At 38.9% G+C, this 17,128-nt stretch overlaps 2 protein-coding genes across 12 annotated transcripts in view; one reads left to right on the forward strand and one right to left on the reverse strand.

Moving 5' to 3' along the window:
* The first annotated feature begins 57 nt into the window (after positions 1-57).
* LOC112982619 (nucleoside diphosphate kinase) lies at positions 58-7,167 on the forward strand. The gene is made up of 7 exons (XM_064522669.1): positions 58-190; positions 700-801; positions 1,547-1,659; positions 4,805-4,937; positions 5,635-5,736; positions 6,375-6,487; positions 6,917-7,167. The coding sequence occupies exons 1-7, from the start codon at positions 62-64 to the stop codon at positions 7,032-7,034; spliced, it is 810 nt and encodes a 269-aa protein (XP_064378739.1). The 5' UTR covers positions 58-61; the 3' UTR covers positions 7,035-7,167.
* A 927-nt stretch (positions 7,168-8,094) lies between these two features.
* Positions 8,095-17,128, reverse strand: part of MBTD1 (mbt domain containing 1) — a 39,280-nt gene continuing 30,246 nt past the window's right edge. For all 11 annotated transcript variants that reach the window (XM_064522663.1, XM_064522666.1, XM_064522665.1 and 8 more), the window contains one exon: positions 8,095-12,131. In XM_064522663.1, the coding sequence (XP_064378733.1) occupies positions 12,013-12,131 (119 nt within the window). In that variant the 3' untranslated portion in view covers positions 8,095-12,012. The remainder of the gene's footprint in view (positions 12,132-17,128) is intronic.

A 17,128-nucleotide genomic window follows, 5' to 3' on the forward strand; every position in this document is an offset into this window, starting at 1 on the left:
GGGATTGCCCTTGCCTGCTGGTCCCTGAATAACGGATCTCCTTCTCTTCTCCATCAGGACGATGGCTGGCATTTCGGAGCGCACTTTTATTGCTATCAAGCCTGATGGAGTCCAGCGGGGGCTGGTGGGAGAAATCATCAAGCGGTTTGAACAGAAAGGATTCAAACTAGTGGCTATGAAATTAATACATGTAAGTCTTCTGTAGTTTCTATGTCTCCTTTTCATAGAAACTGCAATCTTAAAATAGAGGAGCATGCTATAATGGTAAATGCAGTCTTTAGAATAAGTAAAAATATTTTGATAAAGGCTTGGGATGTTTTGGAGAAGTTCCAGTTCCTAGCTCTGGCTAAATGCTTTAGACATCCTAAGCATGCTATTTTTAGTAACTTATGTCTTTAGTCTGAAGAGAATATTCTTTTCAGTGACTCATGCCTAAGAAATAGCTTTGAAAATCTACAACAGGTACCAGTTCACATACCTACCTATATTGGTAAAAGTTATTTCTGAGTTCAGTTGTGGTAAAATGAACTGTTCAAATTCCAAATACCAGATGTGTTTCTAAGAAGTTGCTCGAGATGCTGAATTCTAAAGTGCCTGCATCTTTTAAGATTGATACTGCTCTGTTAATCTACATGGTTTCAATATGCTCTTAAGTTTTTACAGTAAGCTTTTTTTCTTTTTTCTTCCTCTTTCATGCAGGCCTCTGAAGACCTTCTAAAAGAACACTACATTGACCTGAAAGACCGGCCATTCTATGATGGTCTGGTGCAGTATATGCACTCTGGACCTATTGTTGCTATGGTGAGTTTTTAGGAATGAGGTGTGGCTAAAAAAAAAATGTCTTGCCTTCCAAATAAGCTTGTGTTACATATTGAATACAGGTTTAAGTTTAAAAGGATTTTAACTATAGATTGAAATACTGTAACTAGCAAGGGGTACTTCTAACTCCAATTTTTTTTCCCCTGTAAGCTTTCTCCTTTGGCTTAGTATATTGAGGAAGAAAGCAGGGGAAAAGGGGTAACCAAACCTGAGACCTTGCAAAACATTTAATGTGCACACAATCCCCCCCCAACCGTGCAACAAATAAATGCCATGTATTAAGCAAGCTAAAAAAATGATGGTGGAATATTTTTACTCTATTCTTATAGTCATTTTGGAAAATCTTTTTCAGTCTAATATCATTAGAAGGCCTTTTTTCTTTGCAGTATATTTGTGCAGTAGCTGAGCTGGAGGTCTCAATCTCCAGTAATTAGAAAGTTTGGGAAGGCTGTTTACCATATTGAGATTTAAAGTTGTTACCTTTGCATCCTTGATGGGGAGGGGCATTGTGCAGAGAGGGAGTGGGGAAAGGGGAGAACTGCACCAGCAGCTTGAAGTATCTGACAGAAAAATGGAAGATAAACTATGTCGTGCTACTGGGAACATTCGAATGGTGATTTATGCAATACCAGGATGAACAGCATTGCGTGGTTCTGAATGGTATTAACTCTTGCTACTTCAGTTACTGCAAAGATTTTTATAGTCTCGATTTTTTTTTTTTTTTAAGGTGTGGGAAGGTCTTAATGTTGTTAAGACAGGAAGAGTGATGCTGGGGGAAACTAATCCAATGGATTCAAAGCCTGGCACTATTCGTGGTGACCTCTGCGTTCAAGTTGGCAGGTATATTTTGAAATTATAGAAACCATTTAAAGATGTTAAAAGTCCAGTGGTATGTCATGACATATGTAAGAACCCTGCTCCATCCTTCTTCATCATGTGCACAGAGCTGCACTTCTCCAGGGCAGTGTAAAACGTTAGTATCTAAAGATGCAAACAGAGATGTAGACTTTCCTCCCTGTTGAAAAAAATAAGCAAAGCTTGGACTATATACTTGGTGTCTATTACTACTTTATAATTGCTTATGACTTTTCTCCGTAATAGTGACTACTTAAAAAAGGATGTTTTCTTTGCTTTGAGTTTCATAGGGATTATTGCTTTTACTGCTACTTTCTCTTTCTTTTAGAAACATCATTCATGGAAGTGATTCTGTAGAAAGTGCTGAGACAGAAATCAATCTATGGTTTGCTCCTGAGGAACTAGTTGATTACAGAAGCTGTGCTCATGAATGGATTTATGAGTAAAACTGAGCCTACATCTTTTGATATCCTTACTAACTATACAGCTATTATCCTGTAGTTATTTCAGAGTCCTTCATATAAACTGGTAGAAACCTGTCTCAAAAATTAGTGCTATTCCTCTGTTGTGAATATTAAATATAAACAGTTCGCTGCTGCTTTGATTAAAAAGCTATCAACTTACAGATGGAATTGTATTATAAACCTTTGCAGCTGCGTATGAGGATGAAAGAAGATTAAAACACAGAGAGCATTCATTGTTAATAAAGTAAATGGCATATATTTTCCTGAAATACTCTGTAGCCAAAGAAAATATTTTGGAAAACAGGAACATATGCAAATGACTATGTTAAAGTTGCATCAGTTTGTTAAAGTGCTAAGGGACAGCTGGTGGTATGTAAATATATTGATAGCATTCTCAAATATTGAGGATTTTAAATGTTAAGAAGTTAAGCCAACCCCCCCATACCAAAGTAACTATAGGAAAAAAGCTTCTCTATTTCTCTCTCTAAAATATGCTGTAGCTGTATACAGAGCACATCATTGCTTAAAGCAAGAACTTTTCTCTAGATTGACACAGTTTAAACTCTTCCCCCCCCCCCCCCCGGGATTTATTTAGCGTTTTAAGGAAGGATTAATAGGCCAGGCTTTTGAAATGCCCATTTATGAGAAAAGAAGATTAATGTGCAAGAATGGCTGAGGGAGATCCATGTTCAGCCACTTTACAGTAGCACTTGTTTGACACTGCATAGGGGAACAATAGAGTGATGTTTGCTTTTCTGACTGAACAGTTGAGAACAGCCATGAAGAAGATAATTTAGCTATGTTCTCACTTGGGCTCTCCTTTCCTTAATAGATGGAACTCCAAAAGCAAGCTGTTCTTGGATAAGTTTTGTTTTGTTTTCTTTTTTAAGAAGTGAACCTAGCAGTTTTTGTAATTGTTTTTAATTGTAAAGAAGTACATTCATAATAAACATACTTCAGCAGAGGTTTCTGATTCTATCAGAAAAACTATTAACCTCTTGCAGAAATGTTCTACAACAACCATTCACTAGCTGTACTGGACCACCAAGGAACAAGAGATGAATTAGGTTTAATATTATATATTCACTTGCAACAAAGTTTCATAAATTTGCTGTTCAAACGCCTCATGAAAATTTGCCTGCGGAAAATTCTTGTTTCTAATGGTCAACTGTGTAATGCAAGTTGAATTCAATGCTTATGATACTATAATAAGATACCTAAGCCCTACAAAGAAAGTGTATCAAATAAAACAACATCTGCTATTTCTTAAGTGAAATGAAAAGTTCTGCTTGTTATATAGTCTTACATTAGTTAATTAGCTCTAAGGAGAGGGAACAGCTTCTCCAATTACCAAACTGTAGGTGAGGTTTTTTTTGAGGCTTTCTGCTGAAAATACTCAGGACTATAGGTAATTAAGTTAGAAGGTTGTTAGAGCAAAGGGACCATATGACAAATTAGTGTAGTGGATGAGTAGTCTAGAGTTCTGTTTTTGCTAGAGGGATTACTTGAGGTTTCTTTCTCATGAGTGCTTACTACGAAATACAGGATTTTGGCAAGAAGTCTGGTTAATCTGGAGATAGAGGGGATTGTCAAAAAGCTACAGATTAGTCCTCCCCATGCCTTCAGACAGAAAGGAGAGATGGAAATCTGCCATTCTCAGAAGAAATGCAAACCTCCGAGCGCGCATCCGAGACCCAACTCGGCCTTTCCCGTTTCACTAATTCCTAACTGTCCTGGTCGATAAGAGACTGTGTAACAACTGCAAGGTATTTTTCTTAAATATTTGAGCTGCAGTGATAGTATATGGTTATAATCAACCTAAGATGACACAATGTTCTCTAAATTGTGATTAATTTTGTAAGATTTATTACTTGGTACTTTACCAGACTCTTCCTAACTATAGTTCTGCCGCGGGACCAGGAACTGTGAGGTTTTACTCCTGCATTTTGACCCTTTTCAGCCTCATCCTACATCCCAACAAAGGGAGTACTGTTAAAGGGGGTGGGTTACAGATCGCTACGCCGCTTCTCTGGGGGACGCGTCGTTCCCGGGAGCCGCAAGGTGCGCCGCTTCTGAGGAGCGAGTCTGCTGGCAGCGAGCGCAGGGATGTTTCCTGGAATAACAAAGCAAATCTCTCTTAGTAAAAACTGAATGGGGGTGGCAGAACGCCCTGCAGCGCTTGACTTTTCGCCGTGAAACGAGAAGGGGGGGTTGACGCGTGGCCAGAGCTGCCGTTTCGCGCAGCGCTGCCCCCGAGCAAGGGGCCCCGGGCCCGGCCGCGCACCTCCGCCGGGGCGGGAGGGCTGGGGGCGGGCGGAGGGGCCCCGGCGGGGCGGCTCCCAGCGCCGCTCCTCCTCTGCGCCGGGCGGGGTTCCGGCGCCCGCCCGCCGCCACCTCCTCTTCCTCCTCCTTTTCCTCCTCTTCTTTCTCCCTCGCTCCCGTGGCTGCCGGGCAGCGGCATCGGGAGCTCTACCGGGTAGGCGAGGGCGGCGCCGGGCCCGCTCCGCGAGGGGGCCGCGGGCGGGGAGCGCGGGGCCGGCGTGAGGGGGAGGCCGGGAGCGGGGCGCAGCCGGCCGGGGGGAGGCGGGAGGTGCCGCGTGGAGCGGGGCCGCCATGGCGGCGGCGGCGGCGGCGGGAGCCTCACGGTGTGGCGCGGTGCCCCGCAGCGCGATGGCGGCCAACTGCGAGCGCACCTTCATCGCCATCAAGCCCGACGGCGTCCAGCGGGGGCTGGTGGGAGAGATCATCAAGCGGTTCGAGCAGAAGGGGTTCCGGCTGGCGGCCATGAAGTTCGTGCACGTAAGTGCCTCCGCCGCGGCGCAGCCCTGACGGGAGCCGCGGGCTGCCGTGGGCCGGCCGGCTCTCAGAGCTCCCCCCCAGCCGCCAGCGCCCGCATCCTTCCCCCATCGAAATGAGAACCTGCTGCTGGGTTGATGCAGCAGCTCGAAATGCTGAGTGAAAAACGTGAGGCAAATTTTGTCCGCCATGGATAAACCCCTTGGAATCGCGCGTGGGAGATGAAACTCTGCGCATCTCGCTGGCCTTAGCACGTACAGCCTGCGCGTTTTCTCCTGTCTTGCCAAACCGCAGGCGTTTCATCCCTCCTTTTCTTCCCCCAAGGAAACAAAAAGTTGCTCTGATGGCTTAATGCATCCTAATTGTGAGGGAGCTGAAATGACCTTGACTAAAAGGTTACATCAGCCGACGTGACCTTCCAGGCACCCGGACTCAGCTGATTGCTGAGAATTGCTGTAATGCAAAGAAATAAGTTTGACAGCTCTCAGCACTGCAGCCACAACAGGAAGGGTGCTAGTGTAGTGCGTTAATTCTGCAGGAGGAATTCTGATTTTAAACTCATCTAATAGCATTGCAGCAACTGCTCATAATGTAAATGGATAGCAAATCCAATCGCTAATTCTGTAGTCTTGCAGTAGTAACAGCTTTTATATTATGCAATTTTGAAATGGTATTTAACATTACATCTGTTCTTTTAAAGGCCTCTGAAGATCTGCTAAAACAACATTACATTGACCTGAAAGACCGACCATTCTACCCTGGTTTGGTTAAATACATGAACTCTGGACCTATTGTAGCCATGGTAAGTAGCTTGCTTGGTGTTTACTTAAAGATTACTTTCTTGAATATATTTGCCTTGATCTGTAAATTATTTTAAAATATTCAGATATTCAGTTAGTTTTAAAAACACTTCCCCCCCCCATGACCCTCTTGATATACTGGCAGAAGAAAACAAAATTAAAATGAAGATAGCCTAATTTAAGAAGTTACTATTTATCAGCAAGGAAATGCTGTGTGCGTAAGAAATACGTATTAAAGAATTCTTAGCTTTTATTAAGTGAATTCCTGAAAGCCAGTCTTCTTCATCAAAGAATCTTTTGGGGGGAAAGGGAGAGGGTTTAGGGGCACTGTCTCCCACAGAAACCTATCTCCTGTTTCACTGTTCTTTATATGCCTCCTGAAAAAAAACAACAACGAAAAGCCTTAGTAACATCACCTTCTGTTGTGATTAGAATATATTCACTTAATTATGAGTTCCTACAGCTCTTGAAGCTGACCTGATCCTAACAAAACAGAAGAAAGGTTCTGAAGTTGGCCTTGCTCATCAGGTAACTTTTGAGACCCTCCAGGGCATGTTAGAGAATACTTTCCCACAAGCTTAAAAGTAGATTAATTTTGCATAAGCATGCATTAATATGTTTGGTTTGTCTCCCCCCCCAGGTATGGGAAGGACTCAATGTGGTTAAAACTGGGAGAGTAATGCTAGGGGAAACCAACCCCGCAGATTCTAAGCCTGGTACCATCCGTGGCGACTTCTGCATTCAAGTAGGAAGGTAAGGCTTGTGCTTAGTGTGCTATCAACAGAAACTTAAGTTACTGTTTGTAGTCTTTTATTCTAGACTGTTGAAGTTGTTGATAGATTTAAGAATCCTAGTCTGATAATGTTTTATTTGCAGGTCACAATCCATAACTGCTACTTAAGGAAATGGATTGGTCCAAAACACTTTCTTTTTTTGAAATACAGCTACTCTTCAGAGCTTCATGTAAGATCAGTCAGTGGCATTGGCTGTTGTAGTAAAATAGCCCTAGTCACACCTGCTAAGCTTCCTTAGTTTGTTATAATTGGATGGCATTTGAATACTGTACCTGAAATAGTAGTCTTGCAGCTGTAGGTGCTTCACCTAGATTTTTGCATATGGAAGACTACTAGGTTTCTAAAGGCATGTTTTTATATGAAATGATGTGTTTGTCTTTTTTCTCAGAAACATCATTCACGGCAGTGACTCTGTAGAAAGTGCACAGAAGGAGATCAACCTGTGGTTCAAACCTGCAGAGCTTGTTGACTTCAAATCCTGCGCGCATGACTGGATCTATGAGTAAAATGAGTTTCCACAATGAATTGTGCCTTCTTAACACATCATCTCATTCCAGCTATTGATCTGGGAGCAATTATCACCACGGTTATCTTTGTCATTTTTCAGCACTGTCCAATAAATGGGATGATAAAAACTAATTCTGTGTAGTGCATTCACTATGAAACAGGCCTGTTGTGATGAACAAACAGGTAAAACAAGTTCTGTGATGAGTGCAGCATTTTCTCTTGTAGAAGGAGTAGTTGTGTTAGGAGACAGACTTCTCCATGCAAGTATATTCAGAACTCTAGTATTTCATGAGTTTTGTTCACTACAACATTGCTTTTAAAACCCTACTTAACTACATAGAGTTGCCCTGCTAGGCCAACTTGCAGTTAGTTGAAGAGCTGCGTGACTACTATCATCCCCCAGCTGCTTGCATAGCTGATCTATACTGAAAGAAAAATGTGATGCTGCTCGCTTTCAAAATTCACCTCCCTATACACAGCTATTAACATTAATCAACTGTGAAACGTGAGGCCCAGTACAAAGCTTGTTCCTGTAGTTTTTTACTACAGGAGTTCCAATTAACATAACGCTCTAATTAAAAGCATATTTAAACAAAACACTTTCATATTTAGTTGATAAGTATATTTACCACTGAATGAGCATGCAAATTAGTTGAGATCAGGTTTTAAAGCTAGCTTTTACAACAAATATTTTGAAAATAGAACTTAAAAATTTAAAGCATCTAAGCTTTTGAGTGAACACATTTATTAAAGTCATAATAAACATTTTTAATTTTTTCTTAAACAAGTCACTAGTTTCTCCTGTATCACTCCATTAAATGCTCATCTAATGCCTAGCTAGCGTATGTTTACCACATTCCTCTCATGAAAGATCTTACCTTGTTGGGCTCAAAGCCGTTCATGCCTTCCTGAGCTCAGAACGATTTATCCATTTGGTTATACAATACTATTGATTTTACAGATTGCAGTTGTTTCGAGATCTGCGCTCTCTAATGAGAAGCTGGGGTGTGTTTATGGGCTAACGTACTTTCTTTTAACAAAACAATCAGCATTCATAAATAGGCTTTTAACATTTTTATTTTGTGTAAAAAAGGCAAATTTAGTGAATTATTTTCATCTTGTACACAAAGTTATAATTTTAATGCTTTTCACATCCATGCTGAAAATCTGCAGTCTCGTAAAAATGAAAGTAACATTAATTTCTCCAAAAGCATTTTTTCACTTAGTTATGTACATTGCATGAGAAAGTTTTAAATACTCTCTCTCATTGACCACACAAATTACCAAGAAAATAAAAGATTAAATTTGTACAGATATTGATCTATATATCAAATACATACAGAAATGATGTAAAAACCCTATTCATTTTTATCTTGATTCCCGCCCCAACATATTTCCCAGGGGCCAAAGGTGATGCCTTTTTGTATAAATGGCTGTGGCTTTTCTTCTTAAATATGAAAATTAAAAGGAAGAAAAATGCAGTTTAAATCACAGTTTTTTTTAAAATCCCTTCCCAATAAAGGATTGTTACCAAATATATTAGCACCATCGTACAAATATTGACGGGAGAGGGTATTCACATCACATAAAACAACAATAATAAAAAACAAACAAACACTGAAACCCGTGTTAGTATCCGTAGAACAAGAAATCGATAACTGCTTTAGCTTTCCTCAGATGCAGCAAGGAAAAGGTTAAAGAGTTGTATTTAAAATAACATAAAAATCAAAAATCAGAAAGATTTTGAGCAATAAAAGAGGGTAGCTGCAAAGTAAGATATGTAACTTGCACTACCCCATGGTTATAAAAACCTGCTATGCCAAATACTGAAATTAGGTTGACCCCCATTAAAGATTTCAGATGTCCAACACCTTGCTCTTCTTTTAGCCAAGTAACACAGCTTAGAGTACAGTGACAATAAAAACTTAGAACCATGTTACTAATTAATGCTTTACAAATACAGTGAAGCCTATACTATGGATACCACAGCCAACAGGTAACCCACTTTTAAAGAGACCATTCTCTGAATACGTGGTAGAATTTTGCTCAGGTTTTACTTAAACCTCTCCTAAGCAAATGACTTCACTTAGTTCCTTACGTGGTTTGCTTAGGACAGATTTCACTGTACTTGACAACTGAACAATATAGGTATATTTTGAACTCACAAACATGAGAGAAATTTCACCCAAAAATCTCAGCATCCAACTCCTACTGAAGGCGCATGTATATTTGAGAGTGCAAATCAACCCACAGACTTTAGTGTTTAGCTGACAAAACACCTATTTTTAAAGAACATTATGAAGACTGACAGACTTCAAATCTGATTCTCACATCTCTCCAACCCAGGAAATGTATTCAACATAAGTGCTAAATTTTCCTCTTAACACTTGAAGACTGTACCTCAAAAACCAGATATGACTGGGAAACCAAGTTCTAAGTCTGGGCAATACACACAAGCCGAGGCTTCCAGATTTCTTGACTTGGAAATACGACCTTCTCATTACTAGCCCAGTTTTCCAGCTCAAATTCCAGCTCAAATTAGCAAACACAAATTAATACAGTAGTGTTTCTGCTTAAGTCATGATGCTTAGTTAAAACAGAGGACTTAGGAGAGAAGAAAGCAAGATTGTGCCAACCTGTTCCAGCTGATTGGGACAATCTGCAAATTGTCTCATTCAAAAATCAACAGTGATGTACTTACCAACCCAAATCAATGCTTGCAGAACTGGTTAACCTGCTTACAGCAGGTTAAACAGAAAGCCCAGGTAAATCAAGGCTCACAAAAATACCATTACAATGGTCTTTAATCCTATGTCTCCAACTCAGGCTATTTAAAATAAACGTAACGGGTGGCTCAGAATCTGAGAGAATGTATTTGAAGTCTACCAACCCTGACAGAGTCCTTTTACTATGGCTATGTTAGAGAGCTAAATGTCTTTACCACCTGAATTTACAGATATTTATAACCTGATAACCAGATTCTGTCAATATAAGAAACTGTTGTCAAAAAGGGGTCGTTATTAAAGAAATTTTACCAGTAAGGGAGAAAAGAATTCCAGACATTCCTACACTATACAGGACAATTTTTACTTCCAGTAGTAAATACAAAACTTTACATAATTAACCCCTCTTGCATAGAATGAGGTAAACCTGTGCATATTACCAATACTATGTACCCAAAGTTAGAGCAATATTTTAGAAAAAAAAATCAAATTGCTGGTTTTCGACTTTCTATGCACTTTTTTTTTTTTAAGCTCAAACAACAATATACAAAAATGGTCTCCTGGGGCTCTGTGGGTTGATATCCTTAAAGCGTTTCATAGGCTGTAGGAACACAGAAGTTAATCATTTTGATTAATTTTTTTTTAAGCCCTAACCTATGGTCAAGAGTCAGATGCTCATTGTACTGCTCTGAAGGGGACCTGCTAAGACCCAGAAGCACTTATAGAACATATGCAGTTAATTCCTGAGAGTTTAGTTAATGAACCTTACTGGTAAAAGCTTAAGCTCTTGATGCACATTTTCCAGTCACAGCTCTGCAGGGCTGATTAATCATTTTGTTAATCAACTTCATGAATGAAGCCGTCTACAAAAGTGTACAAAGTTTAAAAAATATGGAAGGATAAAATCCAAATCATGAATAGCTCAAGCTGAAGTACTTCATATTTTACTGTTAATCATTTTCACTCTCTTGCATGATTTTTGACTTTAAAAAGATCTGGACAATCAAGCAGGTAGAGCTAATGGGATACCTGAAGCGAGATGCAAGGATTCCTAAAAATAAAGAGATCCAGTTTATGAACATATTTTTCTCAAATCTTAATTTCCATATTACACGATCACAACGACAAAAAAAGATAGCAAGCTCTGCAGAACTGAACTAAATTTTTTCATCCATAACCTGTGCTTCTTTTTAGCTCACCTGGAACCACAGGGAACATCAGTTTTGAACGCGCCGAAGCTCAGAAGTAAATACCTAAGATGGCAAGAAAATATCTAGGTCTTCCTGAAGGGAAAAAATAAATCAGAATGCTCAGAAGTCCTTTCCCAATACCAAGAGAGGCCTGAGTTACTGTCTGTCTAGTTTCTTCGTCAGTCTAAATTCATAGCTAAATCTAATCTCCCAAATGGGGGAATTTTCTGAAGGTCCAGTTTGGCATAGGGCTCTGTAAACATTTGCTGGAGCATTCCAAGACTACAGACATTCATGTACAGACAAGAGCTTCATAGTCCCAATCCAGTGCCCACAGCGGTCAATGGAGACAAGGCCACTGATATTAACGGGCACTGAATCAGATCCAAAGGAACTTTATTTAAAAAAATCTTATATAAAAAAAGTATTTTAACTAAATAAAAACATCTTGAAAAGTTAAAATCTCCCTCACGTGATGGCTCCGTTGCAATTGGGGCTACTCACTGAGTAGAGCTTTACAGAACTATCTTCCGCCTACAATTCATGCCTCTAATTTAGGGCTTAAATTCCTTATTTTCACAATAAAAAACAGAGGCGTGACCAGTGCAGTTCGCAAGAGTCTAGAAGTCTCCCAACTTGTACCAAAAAGGTTCATTTGTTATGACAGTTCATTTGTATTTGCAACTATATCTTCCTCCAACAGCTTCCCATGATCCTGCTAATTAAACTTTAATCTTACCAAAAAATTAGAATTTCAGTTCTTGTTAACAATGCACAATAAATCTGAACTTGAAAATATTACAAAATTCTTTCAAAAGCTTCAAATACAACACAAAAGTGTCCATTTTTGTTTTTAATAAATTGAAAAATCTTTTTCACTAAAATAGTTTCCCCGCCCTTCCAAAAAATTCTGAACTGAGTCTAACTCATCTACAGTTAGCAAAGTGCCCCAGGTACAGCCATCCAAACTGTACCATCCAAGCGGGAACAAAATCAGTCAGTCTTGGAGAAAGGCTCTTTTCCTATCACCAATACCCTGCCCCTCACTTTTCTGAGCTCTGCCTTTATGGTTCTTGTTTGATGTAGTAACTGGCAGATCCGTTGCTCTCCTGATCAGATGCTCCTTGAAGGAAGCTATACTCTTCTCCATCCAGCAACTCCTCCTTCAGCTGCAATGAAGTCACTAAAAATAAAAGATGAACATTAAAGAACCATAAAATTCAAAGCATGTACAAATTTCCCTCAAATTTACTTAATGTGATTTAAATTGAAAACAGAGCCCAGATTTTCCAATTTCTTATATTCTGCATTCTAATGATTCTTCTTTTAACACTCCATATCCCACAAAAAGTAGATGCTTTCTGACTATAAATGGACCATTGAATTATGCTCTAGTATTAATGCATTTGAACAACTGACTTAAAAAAATATATCCTCTACAGGGGCTTTCCCTGCAAGAATGTAGAAGTTGAAAACTTTGCTTTAAGATGGCAATGGAAAGTGCAAATAAGAGTAATGAGTATTGCTCAAAAGGTTTCTTATTTCACTATTTACTTTTTAGTTTACTTACTGTTTAGTCTTTAGCCAAGTAAAAATAACTATCGGCCATTTACAATCTACAAACCACATTATTTAGCCCACATACTTTAAATAGTCTTTAAGCAGACAAGAAAGAACTTTGATAAAGATTTCCCAATACATCATTAAATTTTTAAGATTCCAAAGATCAGTTTCATTCAATCAAAACATCTTTTTTTTGTAGTTTTAATCTTCTCTCTTCTTTCTTTCGTAAAAAGAAAATAGAAATGAGATCTAAGACATAAAAAGAATGATGTTATGAATAGCAGTAATGTCACAATTACCTTCCAAATTTCATTAATGAATAGTGATAATTATCAAAATATGAGCATAATATATGAAAAGAACACTGAAAACAAAATAGGTCAATATTTTCATTAAAGGTGCAGTACCCACATTAAAAGGTTGATTATACAAAAATAAATGGTTCTCTATGACCGAATGAATGACAAAAGTATTGAAACTTATAGCTACTGAATACAAAGCTTATATGCATATTAATGTCTCTTGAAATGCAGAAATATTATGCAGTGAAAGCTAAAAATAAAACCCATAACCTGTTGCTATTTGTAGCCCTGCTATAACTTACAAGCCATTTGATTACTCTTTTATTATGGTTCTATGTCATCTTCCATGCTGAAACACACTTGTGCTAAATAAAAATAAAATTTGAAAATTAAGATATTAAAAGTTGTTGAAAAATTGGAGCATGATGCAAGCTCTGCTAATTTAACAGATGCCTCTCCTCCTCCACATGGTCCAAAATCCCTTGCTTGTTTATACTTTTCCCTGCGTTATGTCCAACTCGGATCAAAAGCCCCATTTCTCTTGGTCTGCGGAGGACAACAAAGGTGCTGTCTAAATGATAAGAAACATAATTGGTTACTTAGATATGCTGCTAATACTTTAAGAGAATACTACACAGAGGTCGAGAACATCACCTGAACTCTACCAGGCATGTTCCTGTCCTTCTCCCCCCCAGGATGTGCAGAATGCTTCTGCAGGTGCAAGAGCAAGAGCTGTATGAGAGCAAGAGCAGTCTCCATAATTTGGCTTGCATCTGGCTGATTAGAACCCAAATCCTTACGTTTAGATATTTCATGATACTTCAGTTCATTTGTCCCTACTATTCAGCTATTAATTAAAACTCTTCCTAAGAAAAGCTTAAATACAAACGTACAACGAAACAGTTATTTGAAAAAATAAAAAGTCTTACGGAAGTCATCTGACTGATCATCTTGGAAGCAAAAAAGACATGAAAGGTACTCTCTTTTTAAGTACTCTCCATGTTTTGCATGGAGACAAAGAAAAACTGTGTTTGATGTCACTCAGCCCCCCAGAAACATCTCCGTGGCGATAAGAGCAATGGTTTAGAGATAACCGTATGTGTACCAAATACAAGGTGAGTCTCTCAGAGCAGTCTCCTTCCCCAGCAGGCTGGTTACCAGCTCTTTATGTGAAACCACATGACAGTTGCATTTCAGTGCTTTAAAGATCATTTCGTATGACTCAAAGATTCAAAATATTGTGTATGTTAAGGAAGCAGCATGACTTTGTTCGAGAGCAAAAACGCTTCTTTCACACAAGATGAAGCACCACTGAAATCTTCTCCTATACCGATGATGGTGTAAGAGTGGAAAGAGCTCCTCAGTGAGCCTTACTGAGATCTCTGATAGAAGAGAAGTTTTAGAGTACATGCCTGTTTCATCAATAATCTTTCACCATTTTCATTCAAAGCTGTATGAGAATCTCCTACAAAGTGCCTATATCCTAGCTGTGGCTACTAAAGTGTGAGGCACTGTAGTATGCTGAGGCATACACATGCAATTTATGAATTCTGGCTCAGGTGTGTTTTGAGACAGTTACATCAAGGCTATGCTTCCCCTATTCCTCAGACTAAAAATATGTGGTCTTGCTAACAGCTAAAAAACCTTTGCATAATGAAAAGGCTGTATCATAAATAAAACTAATTTTGCCCAACCTCTCAAAAATTTGGGAATTTGAAGAGCTCCCAAAGATGATAATAGAAAGCATCAGGTCTCAGAAAGCAAAGAACAGAGGGTTTTTGTATGAACTCAGGGACACAATGACACAGAAAACTCAGTCTATACATGTATGTGCACTAAATTAATGCATTTTAACTATAGATTTGCCATAAAAGAAGAAAAGCTGTGTGGAAAAAGCAGCCCATAACCTCCTCTCCTATACAATGCTTCTGTTGTGCATCAAGAACTCTGTGAGAGACACTCACATAAACCCAGGAATAGCAAGGAAGCTGACTTAAAGAGAAATGCGTACGAGTGCGTTATTGTTATAGTTCCTGTGCTAGACGAAGTAAAAAGTAATTAAATTTAGGCACTCTTACAAAATCAGTGCAGCTCTTTGTTTCAACTCATCCCTGAAAAGATGTGACAATATTTGGGCCCCCCCCAAAAAACAAGATAAGTTGAGAAACGTTGATGGGTACAAAGAAGAGTCTACATTTGTCCCTAGGGTCCAAAGAAGAAGGCAGGTGGGTTATAGTGTCCTATACCATGAAGGGACAATATGTGGACAAGTGGACCTGGATTCTGGATGTATTTCATAGTCAATGAAAAGTGCCAATACTGTAGCCTACTCAGGCTGAAAGAAGCTTAAGAGGGTGTAATTCAAGCGAATTTGGAGATAAATCCATCAATCTGGCAACTGTCCTGCAGGGAGAGCACATTTCAGTCTGTCTGACAAATCATATAACTACACCATATCAGAGAGAATCTATATTGCCCTACATATCAAGAACAGGGAAGAGGAAAAACTCTATCAGTTCCTGGAATTGAACTTCTATAATCAAGGATTACATTACATAAACCTTCCTTAAATAAAGCTTAAAGTTTTAATCTGCTCAATATTATCAGTAAATGAATTCTTAAAGAGTTTTCCCTTGCTCACTCATACAGCTGTGTAATTATACTGTCAATACTTGACCAAACCCAGGTATTAGCACGAAAATAGGAAAAAGATTCATCTTATTCTAAAAAGACAAACTTTTCTTTTCAAATATAGTTCTTACATCAGTAATCTACAAAATTTCAAATAACGCTTGTATCTGAAGATCTTTTTCCCAGATAACGGCCTTTTTCTGACAAAAAGGCAAAAATCACTCCTTATCTACCGTGTACGGTATTTTCTCTGCAACAAAATCATCCACACTAACTTTCTGCTTATGTAAAATATTCCCAATCCCACATTACCATTCAGTAAGTTTAACTGAGTGCATTTTTGTATTTTAAATCTCTGTAGAGCTCCACAGTGCCCTTGTGCCTCACTAACCTACAATCTGTCCTCAGATGAAGTTCAGAAACAGGTGGAATCCTTCTTCCCTAAGATTAATTCAGTGATGTGGTGCATCAGTGAAAATGAAAAGCTCCCTCACAGGAAAAAAGAAACAAAAAGCAAAAATAAGAAAGAGAGAAAAAGAGAAAAAAAAGAAAGAGTTGATGAGTCAGCATATTCCATGCTAGACCATGCTTAGTTGCCCACCCTGTCCATCATTTCCCTCTGCAGTAACAGAGACTGATGTGGCTAGTTACCTGTTTTGAGGCTGGGACTGAACTCTTGGCTAGTCCTGGGAGGCTGGAAGGCCTCCGGGGCTGTCTGTGCTGGCAGGGTTCGATATGGAGGAGGAGTCAACTCGTCATCACCAGAGAAGCTCCTCCGCACCCCACCTGTCATGGGTAGGCTCGACAAACTGACAGGTTTCTTCCCAACTGGTATCTTCCTCTCTAAACATCAAGTCAAACTAAAATAAACGCTTGGGTTAAAGTGCATTAGGTAACTCAGACTGTACACTGAGAACTGAAGCCTACTGAAGGCTAGGCCAAGTAGGATGCTGGTTGATTTCTACTCCTTTATGCATGGTCCTCTGGTTTAAAATAGACCTAAGGCATTCTTAAGCCTTTAATAAAATTATTTTATTCTCTATATATCAGTAATCACACCAAAGTGTTCAGGCCTTCCACACAGTAACAATAACAAATTATGCTAAAAAAAGCCCTAGGAACATCTCCATTATGATACCAACAGGCTTTAGAAACAGGTAACAAACTTATTTAAGTTTTCTATCTTTATTATTAAATGTGTGCTCATTAACTACTTGTGAGTCACATCAAATGATAGGGAAATTAATATTAATGTGTCCCATTGTAAATTTTAAAGAAAGGAATAAAAAAAAGCATGGCTGTGTTCTCAGCTCCGACATTGTTTTTATGGGTTAAAAAATCTGATATTCTCTTGTATTCTTTTGTTGAGAAATAAAACATTATGGCTAGATGCAATTCCTGTTAATTTTTTTCCCATTCAGTGTTAAGTGAGTGTTAATTCAGCTGGTTGTATTGCTCTCCATAGAGGCACACCAAACACCAGGAAGCTGACTTTCGACTTCACTGTTACTGCGATTCCATTACTTCAGAGTTCACCATGTAAACCAGCTCTGCTTCACTCTGAATGTACTAACACTGTATTAGATGTCTTTGTCACACAGCAGAATGACTCAAAGACATTCTGGAGTGCATTGTGAGTACATTTGAGAAATGCGTGCGAGAAACACCTCTTTGCACTAAAAAT

This window comes from Dromaius novaehollandiae, chromosome 18 (genome assembly GCF_036370855.1).
Source record: "Dromaius novaehollandiae isolate bDroNov1 chromosome 18, bDroNov1.hap1, whole genome shotgun sequence".
NCBI lineage: Eukaryota > Metazoa > Chordata > Aves > Casuariiformes > Dromaiidae > Dromaius > Dromaius novaehollandiae.